The sequence below is a fragment of the Eucalyptus grandis genome, chromosome 9 (genome assembly GCF_016545825.1).
Source record: "Eucalyptus grandis isolate ANBG69807.140 chromosome 9, ASM1654582v1, whole genome shotgun sequence".
Lineage (NCBI taxonomy): Eukaryota > Viridiplantae > Streptophyta > Magnoliopsida > Myrtales > Myrtaceae > Eucalyptus > Eucalyptus grandis.
Genome location: NC_052620.1, coordinates 33,599,319 through 33,625,515, shown reverse-complemented (window position 1 = coordinate 33,625,515; position 26,197 = coordinate 33,599,319). Strand labels below are relative to the sequence as shown.

General features: G+C 38.0%; 3 protein-coding genes across 7 annotated transcripts; 1 reads left to right on the top strand and 2 right to left on the bottom strand.

Annotated features, from left to right (window-relative positions):
* Positions 1-45: 45 nt before the first annotated feature.
* On the bottom strand, positions 46-3,519 carry LOC104419446 (uncharacterized protein YwbO). 3 transcript variants are annotated; one of them, XM_039301984.1, is made up of 8 exons: positions 3,362-3,519; positions 2,146-2,313; positions 1,931-2,050; positions 1,809-1,852; positions 1,585-1,710; positions 753-837; positions 395-451; positions 46-271 (listed from the first exon to the last, which is right to left on the bottom strand). In XM_039301984.1, exons 1-8 carry the CDS (start codon positions 3,446-3,448, stop codon positions 188-190), a joined length of 771 nt encoding a protein of 256 aa, XP_039157918.1. In that variant the 5' UTR covers positions 3,449-3,519; the 3' UTR covers positions 46-187. The 3 variants fall into 3 exon arrangements, with proteins under 3 accessions (XP_039157918.1, XP_039157919.1, XP_039157920.1); XM_039301985.1 differs by having other exon boundaries at positions 3,257-3,387; XM_039301986.1 differs by lacking the exon at positions 3,362-3,519 and adding an exon at positions 3,263-3,356.
* A 908-nt stretch (positions 3,520-4,427) lies between these two features.
* On the top strand, positions 4,428-10,125 carry LOC104419445 (ultraviolet-B receptor UVR8). 3 transcript variants are annotated; one of them, XM_039301980.1, is made up of 8 exons: positions 4,428-4,913; positions 5,584-5,777; positions 5,867-5,914; positions 7,361-7,433; positions 7,631-7,802; positions 8,642-9,073; positions 9,156-9,347; positions 9,750-10,125. In XM_039301980.1, the coding sequence occupies exons 1-8, from the start codon at positions 4,661-4,663 to the stop codon at positions 9,814-9,816; spliced, it is 1,431 nt and encodes a 476-aa protein (XP_039157914.1). In that variant the 5' UTR covers positions 4,428-4,660; the 3' UTR covers positions 9,817-10,125. The 3 variants fall into 3 exon arrangements, with proteins under 3 accessions (XP_039157914.1, XP_039157915.1, XP_039157917.1); XM_039301981.1 differs by having other exon boundaries at positions 9,156-9,350; positions 9,751-9,883; XM_039301983.1 differs by lacking the exon at positions 9,750-10,125 and having other exon boundaries at positions 9,156-9,351.
* A 570-nt stretch (positions 10,126-10,695) lies between these two features.
* On the bottom strand, positions 10,696-20,378 carry LOC104419444 (agamous-like MADS-box protein FUL-L). Its single transcript, XM_010031105.3, has 8 exons — positions 19,639-20,378; positions 17,746-17,827; positions 13,989-14,053; positions 12,997-13,096; positions 12,852-12,893; positions 12,103-12,144; positions 11,862-11,980; positions 10,696-11,023 (listed from the first exon to the last, which is right to left on the bottom strand). The coding sequence occupies exons 1-8, from the start codon at positions 19,821-19,823 to the stop codon at positions 10,909-10,911; spliced, it is 750 nt and encodes a 249-aa protein (XP_010029407.1). The 5' UTR covers positions 19,824-20,378; the 3' UTR covers positions 10,696-10,908.
* Between the last annotated feature and the right edge of the window lie 5,819 nt (positions 20,379-26,197).

The following is a 26,197-nucleotide window of genomic DNA, read 5'->3' as shown; positions in this document are numbered from 1 at the left end:
CTGTTGAAACAGGGTGCTGGCAGGCATTGGTAAAAACAGGGCAAAAACAGAGCCAACGAAATTTCCAAGAACCGTAAGAATTTATTCACTCATTTTTCCTACGTAGTATTTATAGTTAAATAGATAACACAGCCCCTTTTTTTATTTATTTATAAGTAAACACACAAGCACGACATTTTCATTTCGTCTAATTTCCACTAGCGATAACCTCAAAGGCTCGCAGGAACACCTCGGGGGGCTGGCCGCCGCTCAATCTGTGCTTCCCATTTATCTGTTGAAAATAATGATCTCAGAAAAGGTATCTCTATGTCATCCAAAAAATTAAGGCAAAGTATGAGAGAGAGACAGAGACAGAGAGACAGAGACAGAGAGACAGAGAGAGAACATCATTTACCACAAAATGCGGAACCCCAGAAATGTTTGAAGAGTACTGTTCGAGCTCCTCATTTACCTTGATGGAGCAAAAGAAAATCATGAAAAGGTTCGTGAGATTCTTACAATCAGTGGCAAATATCTGGAAGCTGCCAAAACTAAAGAGATTAACTACAGTAGACTTCAACAGGATCATTGAAAAATTCATGGAAAACGGAGATAACACTTTCCTGAGTCAGCTTAGAGAAATGAAATCTTTTAACTCCGAAAAGCTCCTTCTAGATATTCTACACAATTAGTCACGCATTCTCTCCTGATCTCTTGGTTCGAATGTGAAGCAATGTGTGTGTGTGTGTGTGAGAGAGAGAGAGAGAGAGAACCTCTTGCAGTCCATTATTTGGATTATCCAAAAACTCGGCTGCCCCGTCTACTCCAGCCTTGGCAGCAGCTTCCACGAGGAATTCTCTGAATCCACATCATACAAAGTGTTAAGTTCGAGTGTGCACTAAAAATTAAAATGAAGACGAGCAAGCTTCATCAAAAGAATGTTGATTAAAGCTTCATTTCTAGCTTTGTGTTAAGTATAGCTTAACCAAATTTCCCTGGGGATAGAGTAAAGTCTGGAAAATGGTCTCTTTATGATTCAAATGAAAAATCAAGGACAAACAATGAAATTGGTCAGCCCCCCCCTTCTCTTTTTCCTTTTATTTGACATTTTCTCAGAATATGAGGATGTAACGCTAAAAATTAGAGAAGAATGGCCCTCTCTCCCAGCTTAGTAACCTTTATTTAGGATAACCAGCACACCCAGCAATGATTTCCCTGTGGCTTACTCTCACATTCAAACACTATTAAGAACAATCATAATGGTTCGGAGAGATCTTACATTTATCTTCCAGACAAATTGGGCATTAGAATCAGCTAAACCAAACTTTTTCTATCTTGGAAAGAGGCTTAAACTATTCATACCTAGGTTAAGCCAAAGGTCATGATGCATGTTTGACACTATGGCTGTAGAGGATTTTAGATTAAAAAATACTATTCCCAATGGAATAAAGCAAATTCTTAAGAAAAAAATACAGGGGAAGAAGATGCATCTTGAGAGGTGATGCAGTGATAAGGGATTTTCCAAAGCTCAGCAATCCACTTCAATGCATGTGTGGACACAGACAACCACATGTAGCTCAATGCATGTACAGGAAGTGAATCTACCTGTCACCAATATATCTTCCCTGGGTGAAGTAGCCAATAAATAGTTCCTCCACAAGTTTATGTTGCTTCTCGAGCCCTTGTGTCCCAGCATAGTATATAAGCCTGTGGCTATCCACAGTATTTCCCCTGTTCATATATTATATATGTTACCGATATTCTCAGCACAACCTCTTGCTTCAGGAATTTAAACATCCAATGTACGCATGATATCATAAGCATCTTACGTGAGACCAGACATGTTGTATTCCAATCCAATACCTCTAAAAACCTGCAAAACGTGCAGGATATAAAATCAATAGTTGCATAAGTAACAAATTTATGGTGTTCAAAAGAAGAAAGGGAAAACCTCGCGCATACGAGCTTCCATGCTCTCTGATCGAGATCCAAACTTTTTCAGGTAATACTCTTTTTTGTTGACACCTTCTTTTGGGGCAGATGGATTCAGAAAAAATGGATGCCATTTGAGCTGCAAGCCAATGAGACCTCAGTGAGAATGGAAATACACCACAGTGAAAAGGCACACATGTGCATGAATGAGAGAGAGAGAGAGAGAGAGAGAACCTCAAAATCAAACTGATCCTTTGCAGTGGCTATAGCCTTGTCTAAATTCTTTTTGCCTACGCAGCACCATGGGCAAACAGTATCCGAACTAATGTCAATTCGAACGAGCTTCTTCCCAGCATTGTTATCAGCTGACTCGGCCATAATCTTCACTGATCGGGAGATATTCTGGACAACAAAGATGAGTCAGATTCCTATCTGTACAGGATAGCATCAGTACTAGACTCTTTATTGTGAGACAATCGCTTCAAAGTTATCAAGCAGATGAAAACACGATAATTCCTAGGCAAGAAGTTTATATCTAATCAGTAATTGGGGTACCACTCAATTTCTCTCCAATCATGAAGAAGTTGTTTCTACTCCTGCTCGAATATTGGCAGTGGTTCCTGCTAAATATTCTAGCCACTGCAAGTAGGCATTTGAAGGACAGAGGAAAAAAATTGAGTTCCTTAGTTAATCCGCTAATTATACCATTAACTAGAACTACCAAGACCGGGCTACAAAATTGATTTACAAAGTAATGCGGCAGAGACTCCTTTAGGCATTTGAAGATGACTAGCCAGCTTGAATGTCAGGTCAGTCACAGTTTTTTCCAACATTACTCAGCTAACTAATTTCGCAAAACCACCATAGTATCCCTGGCATCGCTGTTTTCCTGATGCATGGGGCTACATCTATCCTAGAAATCAGTTACCCCACTGAGAAAAATGAACGATGATTATCTAACCTGCATAAAACACTACTTTGGTACATATTATCCACCCGATCATTGTGGACTCGAAATGGGGGAGAAGAAAAAAAAAGGGTCGGCCAAAGGAGAATCCACATTTCAGAGGCGGACTCCCTTTTTCCAGCAGAAATCAACCCAATAGTTGGCTTCCCGAAATGTTTCTCTTGACGCGCAGATCAAAACACGATCAAATTCAAGCTGCCCGACCAATTCTACCGACACCCAGAACCGCGATCAAGACCCACCACCACGTTCAAGACCCAGAACTCACAGAGACGCAAGGCGGGTTTCACGTTCAACCGCCGCCACCACAACAATACCCACAAGAAAATTCGAGACAACAGCCCTCGCTAACCCAATCAAAAGAAGTAAAGATCGAACCTTTACCGGTTAGGCGATCGCAGGACGACGATTAAACAAGCGAATTTGCACAAAACAAGAGCAGCGCGAGCAAAGAAGAAGGAAGGTGAAGAAGAGGGGGGTCACCTGAAGATTGCGAGGATGATCCGGAGCAGCTGCTCTGAGGAGGGAGACCCAACGCGACGATGGACTTCGACGGTTTAACGTTCTCATGAGTCGTCGTCACCTACCGCGTCCCGAATTTCCATTGCCCAAAAAAGGAAAAGATAAAAGGAGATTTGAAAATTGTTAAAAAAAAAAAAAAAATTGGATTTTTATCTGATTTATTATATCTTAATAATAGATATTCAGGAGCGCGAATTTTTTTTTTCTTTTTTTCCATTTTCTCCCTCTCGTGGGATCAACGTTGCACGTTCGCTGGCCGGACCAAAGCGTCACCGCTGACGCCACCGATGACGTCACCCCAGCGTGGCAAGAAAGATATTTTTCGTGTGCTTCTTTCTTACCTTTACTCGTGATCAGTTTTAAGGTCGGTTTTTGCATTTGGAATTAGAAATGGACTTGAACCCCGAACTAGCTGGGACATTCTGTTTCCTTTCTTCCTTTTTTTTTTATTCCATTTTGTCATGTATATAATATTCATATATGAAACGTGAATACAATAATATATCAAATATCTTCAATTTCAACAAAGATGTCCTATTTTAAAAAAAGAAGGTGTAACATATTGCACTTGTCAAGTAGAATAACTGGTTTAGTAAGGACTTATTTGGTAATCAAGGATAAGGTCTAGTGACCTAGTCATGATTGGGTGGGGAATAGAGTCTCGTCCAGCCACTGGAGATATCGACCTCCACAGATCTACGCGAGGTTGCCGGCTAAACTCTGCTTGGTTATTGAGACTTGGCGATCGGCTAGAGGAGATAGAAGAAAGAAAGAAAAGCAAGCAGAAGTTATTTCCGAAACAAAATGATTACCAAAACGCATCTTAATCGAATCAGAAAACTGAATCAATCAAGGCCGGTTCTCTATTTCGTGGAACCGGGAATTCCCTTATTGAACCGACTGGGCTGCTCCCGTTCAATTGGGCCGAGCTCCTAGAAGACTCCATGGGCCGCGAAACGGCCCATTTCCGCCCAACGACGCCTTCCTTCCTTGAACGTGGGAACAACGAACAACGTTGTCCGGTACTTCAGTTCATCTCTTTCCATTTCTTCATCATCCATCATCTCCTCCATCTTCCTCCGATTCTCCTTCTCGATCCAGGTACGCGCCTCCCGCCGGAGCGATCGCCGGCTCCAGAGCGACGCCCGCCTTTCCAATTCCCGCGATTTCCGGTCGAAGTTACCCGCGCGCGTGCCGATTCGGTGGGTCCTGCGATCGCGCGGCTCTTGGACGCGTGGGCGGAGGGGGGATACTGCTGCCATGGACGTCGACGGCGTGCTTGGGGACACCCGGGCCGTGAGCTTCCCGACGAAGAGCGCGATCTTCGTGTGGGGGTACAACCAGCGCGGGCAGACGGGCAGGAAGGGCAGGGAGCGGCAGCTGAGGATCCCGAAGCAGCTCCCGCCCGAGCTCTTCGGGTGCCCGGCCGGGGGCAACTCGCGGTGGCTGGACATCGCCTGCGGCCGCGAGCACACCGCCGCCGTCGCCTCGGACGGGTCTCTTTTTACTTGGGGTTACTCTCTCTCTTCATTCGATGCATCCCTCTTCGTGTGGTGTCGAATCTGCATGTTGGTTTGATGGGTGTCGACTAAATTCGAAAGGGTCGAAGCAGAAGCAGCAACGGCGACAAACTAATCCTTGACAGCATAAATGAGTTTGATGATGGATTTACCTGTTAAGTTTGAAGGATTGACTCATAGGATGCCATAAGTTCATCTTAATTACGATGTATAGCGGTAGATAATTGGTTTACCTACATAAATTGTTGTATATGACTGGATTATAAAACACGGAAAGTGACTGACATAGACGGAGCCCATTTACATACATAATTTTGGCATTGTCTCTGTCTCTCATTTCTGGGAGACATAAGCAAGTCAAAATGGCTTGAATCTTTGTTTTTTTTTATTGATTTTGTTTTAAGAGGTCTGTGTCGGTCCTCATGTGATTTCATAATCTCCTATCAAAAATTGATTTTTGGTAGTGTAAAGCTAACAATTTTATAATGTTTTTTCCTGGAATGTAACTGGGTACTCCCTTTTTTACATTCTGAGGCGTGATTTTACATTGGTGGATCGTGATTGTATGCCATTGTAGTATTCACTAATCATTATATCTATGCATCTGCCAACCAAGTGCTTACAGTGTTAACAATACAGCCTTCCATGTGAATATGCTGTCAGGGGCTAATGACTTTGGTCAGCTGGGAGATGGAACAGAGGAAGGGAGAAAATTCCCCAAGAAGGTCAAGCAATTAGAGACGGAATTTGTGAAGTCTGTGTCATGTGGAGCACATTGTACTGTTGCTGTTGCGGAGCCTCGTGAGAATGATGGAAGTGTATCAACAAGCAGACTTTGGATTTGGGGCCAGAATCAGGTTTTTCTTTCTGTCCTTATGGGAAACTTCGGATCCAACTTTAGGACATTCGATGGCCGTTATATTAATCTCCTTTTTGTTCACTACAGGGATCAGATTTTCCGCGTCTATTTTGGGGAGCTTTTACTCCGAATATGGTATGTACTTGACATTTCCAAATGCAGATTACATGGTCAATTACATACCTCGCTGTGGTTTCCACTATCTTTTTTATGGCTTTGTCTTTACTTCAAGTTAAATTTGTCGACTCTTGTATGATGAACAGCCATGCTGCATTTCTCTGAGCAGGAATGACTTTAAGTACAGAGCACAAAAATTCACTCTTTAATGCATCTTATGTCTTGCTTTAGCTTGAAACTGTCACAAGCTTTCCTCAAGACTAAGAAGTGGAGAAGCTGTTCATGAAAGTTGTTTCTTTTGGTCATGGCGGTCTCCTTATATGTTTCACCATAATGTCTTCTTTGCGTACGTTAATGAGAGGATAGAATCATGCTTAAATTGTATTTATGTCTGCATCATAGAACCACATAATGCAACAACGTTGGCACATTCTTGAGAATCTCCCCATTGATTTCTTGCCATATTCAGCAACTAAGTTCCCCAGATTAATCAAGTTTCTGTTGCCTGTTGTATTTGAGCAAACAGGGAAGCTCTGTGCTTTTTTCTGGGAAATTGATTCACATATCATCATTAAACATGGTTGTTGGTAGGGCAAGAAAATTTATAGCTTTTGCATGAGTATCAGTCATGTCTTCTTTCAGGAGCAAGTTACTATTTGATGGTTCTAGTGAGTGATGAAGTGATAGTTTTTGCTTCGAGAGTTTAACTGAGATTTAAAATTTCATGACAATAGACATGCAAGAGATCATACTTTCTTAAGTTTCATGATGTTCGTTACTCTGTTTAGCCACACTGATTGTTATCCTGTACGACCAATTTGATTAACAGTTGGGCTTTTCTGGACACAGATCATTTTAATGAGGTTCGATAGGAATGCCTTAGAACTTCTCTTGGACCTTTTATTCTTGCTGTTTCTAGCAGTTATTGAAGTAAAAAGTGGTTGCGAAAAAAGTGTTTTTCTGTTATTCCCTTTATTGATTAATGGATGTGAATGTCCTTTATCCTTTTTCAAAGTGCTCTGGGAGGTTGATTTGTGTTAGAAATCAGAAGATTGGTGAATCAGAAGATCGGTGAAGATTTTTTCTGCTTGCTAAGTTTTTGCTTGTCTTGTGCCTTGGTAGTTTGTACTTGCCTGAATTGCTATATAATTTTGTATTTTGAGGCTAAATTATTACATGGGGTTACTGTAACATCCACGAATATCCTAGAAACTGTTGGTGAATTCAGGAGTGGGAGATATCAGGCTTGACATGATCCCTTGTCCTGTCTGATTCTCTGCTGATAAACAATTTTAAACTGTATAGATTGCTCCATTGGAGGCCTTAAGGGTGATAAAAGGAACCTTGTTGTGTTGACACTTCTGAGTGATTGTTCCTTGTTTACCTTTACGGTTCTTGATTTCAGGTTTTACTGCTTTTACATGCATTAGAGTCTATCTTATTTGTGAGCTCCATTTCTCACAGATAATTCGTCAAGTAAGCTGTGGGGCTGTTCATGTGGTGGCTTTATCAGAAGAAGGTCTTCTGCAAGCTTGGGGTAATTATCCTTGCAAGTCTTTTTTTCCTTCAGAAATTATTGACGTTGCAAGTCAAAATCCTGATACAAGTGTTAGTGTGAATGGTTCTTCAATTACATTTCCAACCACTAGCTGAGCGAGATTGGAGAATACGTGAGCTTACTACGCTTTTCCTGCCTATGGTAATTAGAATTAATGAATGCTCTTGTAAAATCAGGCTACAATGAGTATGGTCAGCTTGGCAGAGGTATTACTTCTGAGGGACTTCAGGGGGCTCGTGTAATAACTGCTTATGCCAAGTTCCTTGATGAAGCCCCTGAACTTGTGAAGATTACCCATGTGTCATGTGGAGAGTACCACACGGCAGCTATATCAGATAAAGGCGAGGTGTAAGTGTTCTTAGATGGAGATAGGCTCTTCTTTTAAGCTTAACATTGTGGTTATCCGCATGGCACAAATTTTCTGAAAGTTGGAGAACAATCTTCTCATGGGATTCTCACATCCAAAGGAGACAGGATCTTAGAAGCTGATTCGATTTATGTGCAAGTTTCTTGCATTAGCTTCATTATTCCAAAATGAGAATGACTTGATTTTAATTTTAATTTTTTTAATTTGTTGTTCCAATTTTCCTTATCCTAAGAGTAAATGCTGATTATTTTCATGTTAAGACTGCATTTTACTGATCATATAAGAACTAATGATATTGGATTTTTTTTCTGTGGACACTGTATATTGGCCATGGATTCCAGAGAGAACTTCATTGCTGCTGTTGATATCTGCTGTTGATATCTGTTCCTCAAGTAGTTTGTTTTGGTAGAAGATTCCTGCTAAGAGTCATATAGAACTGAAAACTGCAAATGACACAAAACATCTGTCATTTGATATTTATCTCTGCTGAGTATAATACTTGGTCGATCTGTGGCAAGATATAAGTTAGATTTCAGCCACTACTGAAAGAAACTCCCTATTTGTTTTGACAATAGATTGCATCTGTTAATTTAACAGACATATTCTGTTTTGAGGATTAACGCGATTTCGGATGTGCTATTGGAATAACTGAAAAGCATTTTAGTTTTTGCTCTAAGAGTGGTTATGTGCTGCGAGTGCAAGAACTTTGTCCTTTTTCACATCTAATCTTTGGGAATCTTGTGTCTGCTCTTATCCACTTGCCTTTTATCTTACTTTTGCGATCATTAGACCCATGATGATAACTTTTGGGACTTCGCAGCTACACTTGGGGCCTGGGAACCATGGGTCAACTGGGGCATTGCTCCCTTCAGTATGGGGATAAGGAGTTGTTGCCGAGGAGAGTTGTTGCCCTTGATGGGATACACATAAAAGATGTTGCATGTGGTGGTGTACACACTTGCGCTTTGACTCTTCAGGGAGCTCTTTATGCTTGGGGAGGTGGTCAAGTGGGGCAACTGGGCCTTGGTCCCCAGGCTGGGTTCTTCTCGTGTATTCCTAATGATTCTGAAACATTTTTTCGAAATATCCCTGTTCTAGTTGTTCCAAATGGTGTTCGACTTGTTGCATGTGGACATTCCCACACGCTTATATCAACTATAGATGGAAGGATACATGGTTGGGGTTATAACAATTATGGTCAAGCAGCTAATGAGAAATCTACCTACGCTTGGTATCCATCTCCAGTTGATTGGTATGAAACAGTTTAGTTAATTGTTAAGTATTAAATGCCGGATCATGCATTCTTCTCTCCTGATGAGATTTGTCTTATACAGGTGTGTGGGGGAAGTGCGTAAACTAGCTGCTGGTGGTGGTCATTCAGCTGTCTTGACTGATGCATGTTCCCTGAAGGAACTCTGTGAGTTTAGGCTTGCAGACACTGTTACATTATTGAATGCTTCTCAAATTGAGGATGTTGCATCCAGAACTGGATCAGATGCTTTAGCACGCCTATGTGAGAGACTGAGGTAGTTAATGTTTGTGTTTAGCTCCTTTCTTTTGTTAAGTGGCATATTTTGGTGTTCTACCAGTTAAACGTACTAGATGGGAACTTGATATTTTTGCCTGCAAATTGTAGTTTATTATGTTACCAATGTTTCTAAGGACCATGTGATATATAACACATTGCGGTTAATTCCTTATTAGTATGGAAGAGTATCCAATGGTTAATTGAATTAGCCTGGGCTTAGTAAATCGTAAGAGAGAAAAACTTTCTTCTTCCTTGTGACCTGAGCACCTGTCATCTTGTTTATAGTACTGGTGCTCAGTAATTGTTTGTTCTGGTATGAGCCTGGACTTTTGAATCTCTCTCTCTCTCTCTCTCTCCCCCTTTTGAGAAGTAACCATCCGTGTCACTCTTTGTTTGTACAGGAGGATTTACTTGATGGTCGGAATCACGGGATTGAAGACGAAGAGCTTGCTGCTGGGAAGAAATGAAATTATCGATAACTCTGTTCACTTCTCCATTCATAACATTATTTACTGATTATCCCTGCTGCTAACCTAGGCAGGGGTCTTACTAGTAAGAAAAAAGAAACCACGAAGTCCAGTTAGCGTCTTAGGTGATTTATCATTAGCAACTGTTATAATGTCAGTACTAATTACTGTACTTTTCGCTTACTAAGTTTGGTCGTAATTGTCGACCAGAAGATAAGCATAGATCAGCCAATGTGTATATGTGACTGCTGATGGTATATGATGTGCTTTGACTCTCGACTATGTGTGACTATGTGTGCATTAACTCAACTCGGGCTTCGATACCTATACTGCTTGTTACTTTTGATTACTTGTGGCGGTGGTCGGGAAGGATTAACATGAATACGGGAGGACAATTTCGTTCAGCCTCATCAGATAACCCGCTTGTTTTTTTTTTTTTCTTTCTGAGGAGGTATTAGGGCTTTCTCTGAAAATGGTTAACAAATTGCTGGCTAGAAACAGCATTTGAGAAGGATTATCGGAGACGATATAAGTGGAGTTTTAGTATATCTGGGAAGAAGGTATATGTTTAGTAGAGAAACCTTATGTCATTTCGCATGTTGCATTTTTATGGATTACTCTATGTTATCAACTTCGGGATTGAAAAGCTAGCTGTGCTAGAATGACTAAGATATAGAACAGATAAAGCATGACTCATACTGTTGTCTTTATCTCATTCGATCGATTTTACACTTAAATTGAAGAAGACTCAGACGTGAGACATCGTATATAAACCATCAAGATGCATATAAGCCGTGCCAACTTATCTCTACCGTGTCCAAGTTCTTCGGCTTCTGAGAAACTACTAAACTTCGCGCGAAGAGAACCATCAACCGGATATGGACAACATCAAGAGGGATTGGATACCCAATTACTTTCTTATGATGGAGTAGTTCGGACATCAATAACTTTACACCGATTATAGAGGGTCATAGATAGGAAGCAGCTGAGTTAAGGACTCGCGCCGTAACATAACCTTACAGTGAAGTGAAAATGGCTTTTGGCCGTAATCAAAAGCTGATGTGGAGGAGAATGTTGTTGGTCTCTATCTCTCTATTCATTTGAACGGCGTATCATCCAAGGCGGCATGAGCGTGTTGGCTGGTCGGGCTTGAGATCTCTCCTCTTGTTCTGCTCCTCCAAGTACATGCGGTGTCTGGAACGTGTTGCTGCATCAATGTGGCCAATTTACTTGTCAATACTACATTTACGGTTTGTCATCATCGGTTCATCTATTCATTCTCAAATGGGATGATGATGTTAAGTTGTACAGTACATTTATCTTTGTCTATTTACGACATTAGCCTTGCCATTCTCGCCAGTCTAACTCATGTCCGGACTCCACACGATTATCCCTTGCTTTCGCACATATAGAATGTATTACAACTGATCAAGGAGAATTTATGCAGTAAGAATGGAGAAACTATGCAACCTTGTACTCATCAAGGAACTGCTAATTCGGCTTCCTGTAATCTGGAATGTATAGGGACAAAGGTTGATCCTAGGGTTTCTGGAGTGGAGACAATCATCAGCCATCATGGATGGACTAGGAATAATTCTTACTAATTAGACTTAGCCAAATAACATGTAAGATAAAAACTAATGTCCACAAAAGGCATGGACTTTTAAAAGTTTTAGAGCAGTCTATTGATTGAGTTCTTGCAAATATAACTTTATTCAAAAATACAAAATTATCTTTATTTTTTAGATTATTAAAGCGCAAACAATTTAACAATTTGCCCAAATTCAAGTTAAAATCCTATAGATCTCCACCTAATATTCATGGTTTTTTCTATATTTGCATGTGAAGTAAGCTCATCAGGATACACATTTTGCCTTTTAAATTTTGATTTATGACGAATTGATTTTTTCGTTTATCAGATGTTATAATTGTAGCTATGCACAAACAATGTGTGGAGAGAGAGAGAGAGAGAGAGAGAGAGAGAGAGAGAGAGAGAGAGAGAGAGAGAGAGAGAGAGAGAGAGAGAGAGAGAGAGAGTGATTCACCCAATGGTGAGGGAAGGAAGAGGCAAAGTGGGTTGTAGCATGAAGGAGGATGTGGTCGGTGCTGGGGTTTGCTGCTCCCATTGTCCACTCTCTCTCATTACCTTCTCATTTTCTTTGATCTGCTTTTTCCCCCAGTATCCCAAGAAAGAGAAGAAAAAGGATGTCACCATCTAACAATTTCTTATTGGAAGTAATAGAAAATTAAGAGGCCAATTCACTGAAAATTTGTGTGCATAATTACCTTTTTAGAGAGCACGTTATTCTGCTCCTGTAGAGATTTTTCCTGTTATATTATACACAGAAAGGAAGAAGATTTATTTCAACTACAAATTGAACCCAATCCCTCAATATGTTAGCCCCTATGGTATATTACCGTTGAAATGATAACTACAATCGACAAATCTATATCTTGACTTTGTTATGATCACTAATATATATATATGCCCCACAACAATTCAAAATTCACATGTTATCCATAAAAATGACCACACCTTTTCTTGGAGTAATGTTAGGGTTGAAAAAACCCGATTTGAAAATTGTCTTGTAAATTATAATGCCACAGTCCATAAATATTATCAGTCAAAACTGAAGAAGAATCTGTCACGCTACTTTGTAAATTGATTTTGCACATCAATTTTCGCATCTCTTGCATTCTCCATTTTCTAAAGTAGAATGGTCCACCGAGCATTAGTATGTACGTAAAACGGAGTTCTACTATTCTAGGTTCAAGGCTGAGTAGCATGATGATCATCTAAAGCATGCTAATTACACGATATATTCTTTGTTTACTATGAGAAGTTCTTGTCAGTTCAATGGAGTTACAGGTTTTTCGCCATTTAAAGTAAGCTGGGATAATGAAAGGTATAACCTCCCACAGTCCAGCAACCATTGATCAGCATTCGATCCAAAAAGAACCGACAACGACAGTTATCTTCCCCTACACGACCATATGAAGTTGCATTCAGACGCTCGTGAAGCCCGAGCTCTTACCTTCTTTTGCAGCTGAGAAATCGACTCGTGCATGAGTTGGTTCTGCATAAGATAAAAGAAAGAAAAGAGTCAAAAAAGAAAGGGATTTTCATTTGCATAAAGAACTTCAACAGAAAGAAAGACGCAACTTATGAAGGCGCCTAACCTTCCTGGTCCTGATGCGCTTAAGAGCTGTATCGAGCTGCTGCTCCAAATACTGCAGCTCTCTCAGACTCAAGGGATCAAGCTCTTCTCCGCTCAAGTTTCTGCACTGATCAAAACCAGGATTATGCACGTGTTTCATGTCATCACTATGTGCAGAAGCTAAATTGCCATTGACCAGTCATGTCAATCAACATCCTTAGAGACATCATGCATAGTTAGTCTCTCCACAGAAATGGTTACGTGCTTGTCATAAACTTCGGATTCGAACTCGAGCGATGTTCCATGGATGTCTTATCTTAGTGATGTAGACCTGTCACATTCATCAGATCTTCAAAAGATAATGCAGCGGAGTCTCTATCAATGCACTCCAAAATTGAAATGGTCTCGATCTTTGTGGCAATCAAAACAAGCAACTTCACTGATGGGTATAAAGCATTTTGATTTCACATAGAGATAAAGACTGCACCAGGCGCCTTGGTCAGCATCATACAATTTGTGTGACAAGAGATTTGCGTAGGACTCACAAATCTAATGGCAATCAATTGTCTAGCACATCAAGTCAAAGAGTTTACCTGCAGGTTTAGTCTAAAAGATTATATGAACCACATATCAAGAAACAATGCAACTCACATGAGTTTACGTTGAGTTTCACACAATTTTTCCATATTATGATAGATATTATGAATAAAATTAGTTTATCCCATATTCTTTTCAACTGATTTCAATTGCTTTCAGTGGCACCCTCTCTTTCTCAAAAGTCAAATTTCCAAATTGTTGTATGGTTTTCTCAACCAACTAAGATGCTTAATGCTATTCATAAACCGGATGCAAACCTAGTATTCCTCATGACGACTCCGACCAAAAAAAAAACAAAAAAAACTATCATTTAGGACATGCAAGTTTGCTAGCGACACATATGTAACTTGCATAGGATATTATATGACCTGCATGAAGCAATAACACTTGTATTTATGTGGCTACAGAAGATGTTACCTTATGTTCCTCTGCAAGACTTCGATCCTAGCCACGAGCTTGGGATATTCAAGCGACCAACTTCCCTAAACAGAAAAAAAGGATTACTTAAGGACAGTGCAATCAGAGTAATGCTAGGAATGCAAATATTTTGTTTTATACGATGAGAAAACTCACTTTAAATAGATAAATTTCAAGTTCATATTAAATACTCTACTAACTCATAGATTAGTTAAGAAACGGTTTGCAATTGATTATCTGACCAAACATGAAATTATTTATATCAGGTACAAATAATAGGAAATCGAACTCATATTCTGCCGTTAGTCCATACACACTAGCACATTCCTTATCCGATAAAGACTGATATAATCTATGTGATCATGCCATCTATTATTGTCCCCACATTGCAAAATGACATGACTTATATGTTTACAAAACCATTTATATGTCAATTCAATTCATGGACATTTTACTTTTTACCTCGTCACTCAATGCAATGAACAGAGACGAGCTTTCTCAGGTTAGTGGTGGGGTACTAAAGATTGATGAGCAACAAAAGAAACCCTAAATGCATGAATCCCCCTAGGATGGTCCTGACTCTCAACAAATAATGAAGACATGGAACCCAAAAGTAACGATATGAATATAACCTGATTTACAAAGTTATTTTACAAAGTGGCATGATCAACCTTTACTAAGTATAGGAATATAATCAATAATTTGAGCATTCATTCACAATCATATCAGGTCACATATACATATATAAGCTCCTGCGAGGTTGAGGAACGTGGCACACTCACATGTGAGCATTATTGAACGCTTTTGAGGGTCATTTTATTATGCATGTACTCTTACCTATAATTCTTATGCATGTACTCTTTATGTATAGTTAGATTTCATTACAATTTTTAAGTAGATATTATTTATGAATAACAGATTTTTTTTTTTAAAATCTAAATGTGATTAGATGAAAAATATCAATACAAATGCAAAAGTAAGGCTGAATTTTTTTCTAAATATAAGGCTTTCCTACTTAAATGAATAAAAAGAAAAATAAAAAAGAGTGATTGAAGGTTTAGAATGTTATAATGGGTATATTTTAGCGAATATTTAATACATAGATTACTGCACAAATGTAAGTGAGTCTCTAATTCTGCATCTCTAATTCTTTTGCATGTAACATATGTATATATAGAGATTCTATTTTGTATTTTGATTTGATATATATATCTAGATATTCATTCTATTCAGAAATATTTATACAAAAATAGATGAAAGCTATTAAGGGGGGATTCACATTCTTATTTTATACTTTCATGTTCTTATCAATTCATATTATTTTCCATGCTTGTAATGTAATTATATTGAAATCCAATAAATAATGCAATTTTATCTTTCATGTTTTCTTTTAATCGGAGGATATAACTGTATGAATTTGATTGATGTGAAGATTTATTTTGTTACAATCTTTTGCGTATTACTCTTGCACTATTCATATCGACATCAACATTTAGAATAATAAAAGGATCATAGTCTAGATCTATGTAACACACGGCATCTTACTATTATATTCTGAAAACCGGTCCTTGTATTCTTCGTACCACTTGCAAACCTTGTACAGATTAATGAATGATCCAACATTGGGATGTCCAAGAAAGTATCAAAGACAAAAACGTCTTTTAATTTATAAATTGGTAATAAAAGCCGTGCACCACTATACACAAACCGAGATCCAAACGGCGCTGAGTCAAACGTTGTTAAACTTTGTAGTGGGAGACCAATCTGTCTTCCCTAAGATCCCCCACCTACGACCAGACACACATGAACTGTTCATAGTTCTCTGTGAAATCGAATTACTAAAATTATGCACCGACGTACATCAACATGGCAAAAAATTCTTCTTTCGAGGTTTTCCTTTTGCAACAAATAGTATTTGTCGCTTGCACGCGAGGGAAAGAAAATGTACTAGATGATCACAAACGCATGATTACTAAAAGATATCACAAACGTCTAATAAGAACACTTCATCTCTTTCTTATGGCTGGCTATGCATCAACTAACATATATGCATAATGAGAAGTGCCATTATAGTTAGGAAAAAAATTGAGGTTCTTTTGGTTTATTGACTATTGATCATATAATGACGAGCTCAATTTCTATCCTTTAAATGGATGCCACATCAAGATATCTGCATTATATAGTTCTAATGGTCTTCCACCATCCATATAGTTCAAGCTAATCTATCGACTGTCCATATAGTTTTTACTCTGGTTAGGGGTAGAAATCAAGAGTCCCTAGTAAACCTTGCTTGGAAAGAGAAATAGCAAGATCCCATAATTACCATGCTTTACCACATCCTTTCTGTAAATAGGGTTGTAGCAATAAACGTAGCATTGCCTTTTTATACAATGTTTGGTCCATTTGGTTCTTCTCATAAAGTGTTTGGTGTTCATTTTCATTGCAGTATTTCTAGATAAGTGTTCGGTTTCCATTATCAATTGGTGTGTGTTTCACGCTTCTTAATTTAACCTCTTTCTATGCATTTTGGTTAAAGGTCGATGAAGGCATCATGGTTATTCGTCAAGTTTCACCTTTCTTCTCATTTCAATTTGAAAAAACGGAAGTAACTACGTACGGTTCTCAAGTTTCTAATTTTCCTGCTTGAATTTGTATATAGAAAAATGGAAACTAAGCGAACATGGCAAGTTCTAACTGATCAGGGCTTGCTTACTTGCGCTTCTCAGTGACTTTTGACATTTACTCATAACATTACTGCAATATGTTTAAATGAAAAAAAAAACTTATTTAAGATTTTCACTTTAATCTTCACTTTTTACTTTTTTCAAATCTTGTGACGAGAACACTTGAAACCTTGAAACTTTGACTGTTTGTTAAAACAGTTAAAACCTTTAAAAATGATCTTATATTGAGATGTAGATTTACATACTATTTTTCATAATCTTTTGGAAATTTGAGATAAATATTTTGGATTTTGATGGGGAAGTAGAAATTATTTTTGACGTTTTAGAGGTCTGGGCAAGAGAAAAATTAAAAGTTAAAAGTAGAAATCACTCTAAATAGATAACTTACCTTGAAAACGAGAACAGAGATATTAAAAGTTTTGTGCAATCCAACGGTCCCTTCACTTTTTCTTTTGTTTTTCTATTTTAGGATTGACAACATACTATGATTATTGTGGAGTCAACCGACAAACTTAAATAAGGGACATTAAGTGTGGTTTTAGCTTTAAATTTCAGTTGTACTTAATCAAGAATAAGCTTGAGATTGAACACGTCAATCTCTCTAAAAGCACTCTACTTATATATTTATAGCCATATAAATTTTCTTAAACAATTGATTTTATTAGCTTTACACAAAGGCAATTTAATATATATATATTAAACTTCAGAAAAAGCCCTTCCCTCTCCAAAAGTAAAATCGCGCCCATGCATGCACACACACAAAGTCGGACAGTGGTATATTCCTGCTATAAGAATTTAAAGTTGACTAAAATGTGAATTTTACATAATTAATCATCTCAAGATGATTTTGCTAGCTCTGTTCTAAAAGCTTAAATTCAGAGAGAGAACAATGTCAAATATATTTCAATTCTTCCTATTCCTCATCACGAGAGGACTACAAATGCTAACCCGATATATAATGACAACGTGCTAAATGAGAAGGATTCAGTAAGGATAAAATTAAATTTCTAATGTAAAATCTTTGAAAATGTAAATCTGAAACTTTCTGGCTCATTATTTTGCATGAAAGTTACCTGCACTTGAGGGGAATCAGTGGCCACTTGCTGTCGCTCCGCATAAGTGTATCTCTCGTACCTCTCTAAAATGCTTTCCATGCTGCAAGATCCGTTAATGGTATTTTGCAAATTGAGAACACTGATGATTACGCAAAAGCTTAAATGATGCCAATCATATTGTAGCTAACAGAGGCCCACCACGTTTACATCTCACAGATAATGTGGGGCAAACGGGGTGCTACTTGGCAATGATCGCATGTCCTTATGCAAGTGCATATATATGTTTTGAAAATTAGCACCTGTAGAGACTTATCAATGCATCAGTTGGACGAAAGAGATGTGCAGTTACATATTTAAGTAATGTTTTTGAAAGCTGATGACATAGCTGCATTGATATGAAAAAGAGAGTTTTAGGTCAATATATTAAACTAATCTTATCTCCCTAGTGCAGCTAGATCAGGTGAGGCTGGGGGAGTGATTAGACTCTTAGGCTGCGCATGCATGCCTAATGAGAAAATTATCATAAATATTTGGCAACTTTAAAAAAGAATGCCATTGAATTTGTAGTCTTTGTCAAATGATTATTCAATTTTCCACAAAAAGGACCTGCTAATTTTATTTTTAAAAAATGTTCAGAAACACACTTATTTCTGATTTTCTTCTTCAAGTAATCTCCTTATTTTTAATCCCTGTTAAAATTCAAATTCAAGCAAGAGGTTAGATATGAAAACAGAAAAAGAAGAAAAACATGGAGATTATCTTTATTGCCCCCAGAAAATAGCAAGAACAGTGCATCCATCTTTTGAGAAACTTCGATCAGTCATAGGATCATAGATCTAGAAGAAGATTCTCAATACATAGAGAAACCATGCAGTCTTGATGGTTTTAGATCTCAAAAGCCTAGGGAACTGAACTCGCCGAATGAATGAAGCATAGGCTTTGCTAAAAATAGTACTAGGTGTCCATACTCTATAAAACGAAAAATAAGCTTCAACCCACCAGATAAAAATCGTTGATGAAGTTTTAAATGTAGTATTAACTGAATCTCATTAATGAATACATACTAAAATGTGTGTGGGTGTGGGTGTGTGTGTGTGTGTGTGTGTGTGTGTGTGTGTGTGTAGATAGAGAAAAGCTTTTCTAGAAACCTTGAAATAAATTCAAAACAGCGTACGGCCACATTCATACCATGCAATTATTTCAAGAAATACATTTTGCAAATCCACGAACTTCTCTTTTCTGACGAAATAAGCAAAAGGTTTCGCTTGCAAAGTTAATTTTAATCCAACAGTTTCATCAACGTGATAATATCAGAATTATTTTCAAGCTGGATATTCGCAGCTTAAGAGTCCTTCTGATTACATAATTCGAAATGGGAAGGCACATGAAAATGGCTGACAACGGATGATTAGACAGCCAAATAAATTGATCAAGGCCGCAATTATCCACTTAAGATTGTTGTAGGCACAAGAAAAAGCCGTTCTTCATGAGAAACTCTACTACAAAGAAGGGGATCAAAGAAAAAGCAGCTTGATCAAACCTTGTGAAGAAAACCTAAAAGAAAAAGAATCAAAAGAAGAACAGCAATATTTTTCGAAATTTTGGAATCCATGAAAACCACAAACGACTGCTTTAAATTCCGTCACTATGTGTATGATGGTATTTTGGTAGACTATATTCTGCAGAATGCAACGAACCCAATCAAATGCTGTTTTCCTTTCTCATTTTCTGTTGCCCCTTTACGAGTGATGATGGCTTCACCGAAACAAGCTACAAATTCTCAAGAATAATCAACTTGCAATGAAGAGGGGAAAAGCAAACGTTCTGATATTAAGCATTGGCGGCGACAGCACTCAAAGAAACAGTGCAGAAAAATCCCAGAAAAACGGAAAGAACGGATCGAGAACAAACCAAGAGTCAGTCGAAAACTCGAAAAGCTTCCCTTTGGTGGAGAAGACGATGAGAGCGACGTCGGCGTCGCACAAAACGGAGATCTCGTGGGCTTTCTTGAGCAACCCAGTCCGTCGCTTCGAGAAAGTCACTTGCCTACTGATCTTGTTCTCGATCCTCTTCAGCTGAACCCTCCCTCTCCCCATCTCTCTTTTCTTGCTATGACCAACGACAAGAACACCAGGAACCAAAAAAAAAAAAAAAAAAAAAGCTCCAATAAAAAATCTCTACAGGGAGAGAGAGAGAGCAAGAACTCAAGAAACCCTAAACTTATCTAGCCCCGTGTCATCGAAGAGAGCGAGGGAGAAGGAGAGGGAGAGGGAGAGGGAGAGGGAGAGAGAGGGAGTGGAAGTGGAGGAACGAGCGAGAGAGGAGGAGGGAGTGTACTGATTAATCGGTATCTTTCTATTTATGTGCAAGTGGAATTATAATAAGGTGGCCTCTCCTTTTCTCCCCTTCTTTTTCTCTCTCCCTTTACTCATGCCCCAGTTCATGTTAATTGCAGAAACGGGCCGTGAAGAAAAAGAAAGACATCGATGAGGTTGCCGGGGATTGAGGGAGTACAAACAGCTGCCGAGGGCTTAGGGATTTTGTAGGACTGACACAGGGGGGGATGCCCCTGAGGGCGGGTGCCCTGTCGAGTTGCGATTGGTGGGAGGGACAGAGAAGTCGCTGTGTCTCGTTTTGGGCCGCAGGTTCTTGGCGAAGTGAGATCAAAGCATCCGTACGGAGCAGAGATGCGTTTCTAAAATGTTGCAGGTTGCAGGGGTGGTGGGGGGAGTTTGGAAAGACCCTATTGTGGGGTCGGCGCTTTTCCTTGTCTTTGCCAATGGTTCCCAACATGTGTTGCCCTCTGTCTTGGTGGCAAATCTCCTACTTCATGGAACTTTCATTTGTCGCCTTTTTTCAAGCCATTGGGGGAAGATCAGCGACGGTGTTCAGGCGATTCCTGCGGTGATATTAGATGGTTTCTAGGGTATAAAGTGATACTTTCTTATTTACAAATATGTGATCTTCCACTTCTATGGTGATAAGAGGTTTGTATGATGTTAAATAAATTTAACAAGAAGAGTTTGAACTCACTTTTACCGAGAGCAATCATCAAGAGAGAGCGTAAGTTTGACTTTAACATATTTAGGTCATTTGCACATCCATTCAAAAATTTATGATAGTAAGTGATGGATCAATTATGATATATTAATTGCTCTATTTACTTCATATTTCTGTCATTGAACTTCTTTCACCTAAAACCCTCACATGTGCATCTCCAAATTCTGTTAACCTATAAATGTTAAAAAATACTTTATTTGTTTTAAGTGATTGTCCAATTGTTTGTAGGATATGGCTTGAGCTTATTCCACAATAGTATTTGGGAGGAATTTGTTGCAATGGTTGAATTCAAATCTTGCTAGTAAAGAGTAGTTGAATTTTCATCACGCGAGTAGATATATAACTTTATTGTCAGTGGAGAAATAAGTCACTTTGTTTCCCTTGAATGTAACACAATTATACACAAAGGAAATCTTAAAGCTTCCATTGTGAATAACTTGATGTTAAGTGGATCACGCACTTCTTCGATTTTAGTCAGATAGGATCCTCCACCTTCTAGGCAGATTAAATTGAATATTGACGGGGCCTCTAAAGGCAATCTAGGTCTTGTTGGTGCAGGGGTTTATTTAGAAATAAATTGGGTGATTGATTTGGTGGCTTTGCCATATTCGTAGAATACATTCATTGACATAAGCAAAATTTTGGGCTTTGTGGTTGGGACACAACTCGTCAAAACAACTTTATTTTCATAAGAGCATCATTGAGATTGACTCTAAAATCATCATTGATCTTGTTAGCCCATGGCTTATGATTGATAATGCTGGTCCTACTTCGCTTAAAAATATCATAAGACTACTGCGCTGTCACTTTAAGTTTAAAGTGCAACATAATTTTCGAGAAGAAAATTGCTTTGTTGACTAACTTGCTAATCTTGGAATCAATAAGCGCTTGGATACTAGTTTCTTTGATTATCTCTTACAGAGTTACTTCATGTTTTATTAGGTGATGAAATAGGGATAGTAAATTTACGACATTAAATTTTTTTATTTGGCTTTAGCTCTTTTTTATAATATATATATATATATATATATATATATATATATATATAAGTAATTTATATTGAGAGGATAATGATGTGAGCTTGGTAATATGTTCGGAGAGCATGTGCTGAATTAGCACAAGTAGGTGCCTTATCACAGCAAGGAAAAAAATAAATGAAGAAAACGTGATGCTAATATTTTTCTTTGTCTTTCTTTTTCTCTAACTTGGCGCCACATTAATGCCACATGTGTTTTAAATTTATGAAGAAAATGTCACGGTCTTCATTGAGTGTACTAATTAGATAAAGACTAAATTAGACTATTTTAAAAGTATATGACTTCGATTATGATTTTATGATAAGTTTTAGGACTTTTAATACGCTTATTTTTATATTTTTTATCAAGTTAAACGCTATAACAAGCTATAACAAACTATAACAAACACTGGGTTGTATCCTAAAAAAATAAAGGTTTCTCAAGGTGTTAGGCTTTTTATCATCTTAGTGTCCACTCTTTAAAGTCCCGAAAAGAATTCTGTACTTGTATAAATCATTATAGTTCAGTAATCTGTAAAAGGTCCCTAATAACTCTGTAAGAACATGCTAAACTTACATTGTAAAAATTAAAGTTCACTTGAATATATCGAGCAAAATTTTTTCCAAACCTTTAATCAAGGATCTATGTATAAATTCCAACTTCGGAGCAAAATTCCAAAGCTTAAACACTTTTAATATCATACGTGATATACCAAGTCAATGAAATCCTAAAGAAAAATTATTCCACCACGAAACAAGTTTACTTTCTTTTTTTCTTTTTTCCTTTCAAAAGTGCTAGTTTTGAAAAACACATGGGTGTTCGGCATTATTACTGCACTAATAAATAACGTATTCTTTCTATGCTTCTTATGATGGCATAATTGAGGTGGTCGTACAATTCTGGTTTCGTCCGAATAGATTCATATTTATTAGAGCAATCAATGCTAGCGGCTATCGTAGGATTGAATAACGTTCTTGCTAGTACTAAGATTCGGCGCCAGAAAGCGGTCCCTGTTTGCACCTAGGCAATTCAGTGAAATAAAACCGTTCGTCTTTCTTTGGTTTATTTTTATTTTATAAAACAGGCAGTTCGAGAGTGGAGACCCGGTCCCGGAAGGCACATGAGACTCCTTTCATTTGTATAGATAGGACTAACTCGGAGCCGTTTGCACACAATTAGAGAGATTCTAGTAGGTGACTCCGATCCTGATATTGAATATTTTTCAATGCTCTAATCAATCTTATCAACCCTAAGAGTTAACCGCTGCTCTTTTGTTGTTATTGTGCCTGTTTAATTGCTTTCATGACTTGGATGTTGATCTATTCACATTTCGAGTATTGAGAAGTTTTCAGGTGATTTCTAGAATCTCTGTCTAGATTAAGTGCGCACGTCAAGTTTTGTAGTTTTCCTTATCAACCCTTCACGAGAAGCAATTGATTTGGATGAATGTGAATTTGGTGCTTCATAGGCTTTCTATCTTTAACCCGGTCCGCCTGCTTCCTTCCCATATCCTATATCTAGTTAAAAATTTTGTTGGCCTTTTGCGTAGCCTTGCATTGATATGAAACTCAGTGGCCATTTTTGCTTCTTGCATATCTCCACAAGGGGATGGGCATATACATATGTTCAAAAAATAACGCACGGTTGATTTGCAAATGACGCGGGTCTCGCTATTTTCTAATGTGCAAATGATTTTTGCTTGTCGGCTGTTAATAACGTAGGGTTGATTTGCTTCTTGCTGATCTAGTAAATCAGCTCATGCTATCGCTTCTCGTTTATATTAGAAGCACATAGTCTAATTGCTAAGCTTCTCATCCATGCATCAACCTAACCTAATGGTCCATCACCTTAATTTAGGCTGGGATTTTTCTCGAGTCTATAATTTAGCGTTAGGTTGGAAAGTACCATGAGGCCTAATTGAACCCAAATGACCAATAACAAGTCACAAAAGGTATTCTTCACTAGAATCGCATCAACGGAAAATTGTTTAGGGGAAGGGGCTAAGAAAAAGAATAGCCTTGTTTTAGACTTGCAATTCCTAGCCTGTCGGCATACGGAAAATTTATGTGGTCACGAAATTATTCCGGCGTGATTAGTTTTCTCATCAAAATCAAGTAAAAATGAATCGGTTGGTATTTAACTCGCGCGGTGTTGAGTTCAACTTGCTCTCGGTAAATTCGTATCATGTCCAAATCACGTTTATGCTCTTGTATCTAGAACAGCAATCCCTGAAAATTGTTAGTGCGATAGCCCTTTGAGGCAAACCCTAATCCTCCTTCCTTACTCTAATTAGCAAATTGTGACTTGAAAGCAACGGGTTCACCAACTAATTGTGCCTCTCCCGCGTTTCGAAGTGACAACCGGGATTAGAGTTGAATTGCTAAATGAGTTATTTAATTATGGCAAGTAGGGTTTCTTTAATTGTAAAAAAATGTTTCGTTACAAAGTGCGCAAACCCATGCAAACAAGCCTCTCCAAAAGCGGAAAAGAGGGGGAAATAAAGTGACGCTTGCATATATTCGACACAGTAAAATATATCATCGGTCCTGTACGAATTCGGAAAATATGCTTATTGTAGGATTAAGCATATTTTCTATCGCATTGATGATGTACGTTAACCATGAAACGTAATAAGTAACTACTTTTATCGTGGAATCAACATGAAATACGGTATAATATTTATTACCACATCTTAAACATCTTGATTGTTCGAGATTAGTGTCTTGGGATGTTTCTAGCAAATTCTACGGTGAACATGGCGAAAGTATAAATAAAAAAAAATACAACAACACAGCGCAGATATTCACCATATAATTTGTTTAATAAGATTTTTCATTTTTTTAAAACCGAAAAGGACCATAATTTCCTTTCAATTATTTTCCCTTCTTTGATATCGGCTCACCCCATTATTATTCTCAATATTAGACGATACCTCTCATTTGAGATGAATTCTTGGTGTCATTTTCTTAATAATTGAAGTTCTTTGCGATACACGAGCTAGCAAAATCCGTAACTTCAGCAAATTGAAAGTCTAACGCTTCATTAATGTGTAATTTAACTACTGAAATCAAATAATTTTTCAATCCATGAATCCAATTGAGTTCCAAATATAATTCACCAGAAGAATTATAAATTTTTATAGGTAAAATAAATAAATAAATAAAATGAAAATATTACTCCAAGAAAGAAACCCTAGGAGGCTACTCTGTCTCTATAACTTGTACCCTAAAGGTCATTCCGGTGCCAAATGACTATGACTAGAAAAACAAAACAAAACAAATAAATAAATAAACCGTTTAGGCTCGAATTTAGTGACAATATTTTCGATTGATTCGAAGGAAAAGTTGTCGTTTTACTAGGATGCCCAAAATGCCGCTAAAGCTATAAAAAGATTAGGGCCAATTTTCCAATTAAATACATATAATTTTGAACATATAGAGATTGAGGACTATGATGCAGTGCACATGACGTTCTTGTGGTCCAAATTCTTAGAAGAATGAGAATTTCGATTTGTATATTCATATAATTGTTGTTGGAGAACGGATTTTTGCTGTGTTGGTAATTAAATATCTCTCAAGAGATGATATAGTGGTCCCTCTAGTACGTACTCACAATTTCCCCCCTATAATTTAGGTGGGAAATTTCCCATTCTTTAGTCCCAAAAATAATAAAAATTCGGGGGACCATGGTACTCACCTGGCCACAAAACATTGCCACTTTAATCTTTTGTAATGGTACTAGAAAGAGACCTCGTTACAATCTTTATCCTGTGTGGCTTGACGGGGACCATTCTCACGAGCCTAAATATACAGCCAGAAACAGGAAAGACAACGAGGCGTGAGGAAGGGAGGGATCATAGCCGTCGGGGCCATGACTTGAAACTTTTTGAATCCCCCTTCTCGAGGAGCGAGCGTTTTGAATGGGGATTTCTATCGGTAAATGTGGACATACCTCGAAATGCGTCGGCTATTAAGAGTACCGGAGGCTGGCTAGCTTTAAACTTTATCGTTAGAATTTGGGGGATTTTCTTCCCATGGAATTGTTTTTGAAAGGGGAGACAGCCTTTGATCACTCGAAGGCCCTGCGAAGCCTAAATGAGGTATCCTGACATTATCTATAACAGGAACAATCTAATCCCAATGAAACCCTAATTTAATGGTTTTTCACCCCCTTTATAAATCCATCTAAGCTATTGAGGTTGAGGAGATATTCCACAAAGCCCCTGGGAATATCCTCGGAATTGGGCCTTTAAAAATATTTATGATGTCATCATGCGAAAAAAATTCACCAAATGAAAGAATGAATTGCTCCATTTCTTCACAAACAATCTGTTTTACTATGTAATTATCTGGTGGGAGGTAATCTATCTAGAAATTGGATGTAATTTCTGAGAA

Excerpts from the sequence above, each read along its gene's own strand:
- LOC104419444 (XM_010031105.3), bottom strand. The coding sequence starts at position 19,823 with ATGGGGAGAGGGAGGGTTCAGCTGAAGAGGATCGAGAACAAGATCAGT. Across the intron at positions 11,981-12,102 it reads ATAACGTGCTCTCTAAAAAG|ATCAAAGAAAATGAGAAGGT; the intron begins GTAATTATGCAC and ends GGGAAAAAGCAG. Across the intron at positions 11,024-11,861 it reads CTTCCTTCCCTCACCATTGG|CAACACGTTCCAGACACCGC; the intron begins GTGAATCACTCT and ends ACATTGATGCAG.
- LOC104419445 (XM_039301980.1), top strand. The coding sequence starts at position 4,661 with ATGGACGTCGACGGCGTGCTTGGGGACACCCGGGCCGTGAGCTTCCCG. Across the intron at positions 4,914-5,583 it reads CGGGTCTCTTTTTACTTGGG|GGGCTAATGACTTTGGTCAG; the intron begins GTTACTCTCTCT and ends ATATGCTGTCAG. Across the intron at positions 5,915-7,360 it reads GAGCTTTTACTCCGAATATG|ATAATTCGTCAAGTAAGCTG; the intron begins GTATGTACTTGA and ends CATTTCTCACAG.
- LOC104419446 (XM_039301984.1), bottom strand. The coding sequence starts at position 3,448 with ATGAGAACGTTAAACCGTCGAAGTCCATCGTCGCGTTGGGTCTCCCTC. Across the intron at positions 1,853-1,930 it reads TGGAAGCTCGTATGCGCGAG|GTTTTTAGAGGTATTGGATT; the intron begins GTTTTCCCTTTC and ends CACGTTTTGCAG. Across the intron at positions 272-394 it reads CTGGGGTTCCGCATTTTGTG|ATAAATGGGAAGCACAGATT; the intron begins GTAAATGATGTT and ends TATTTTCAACAG.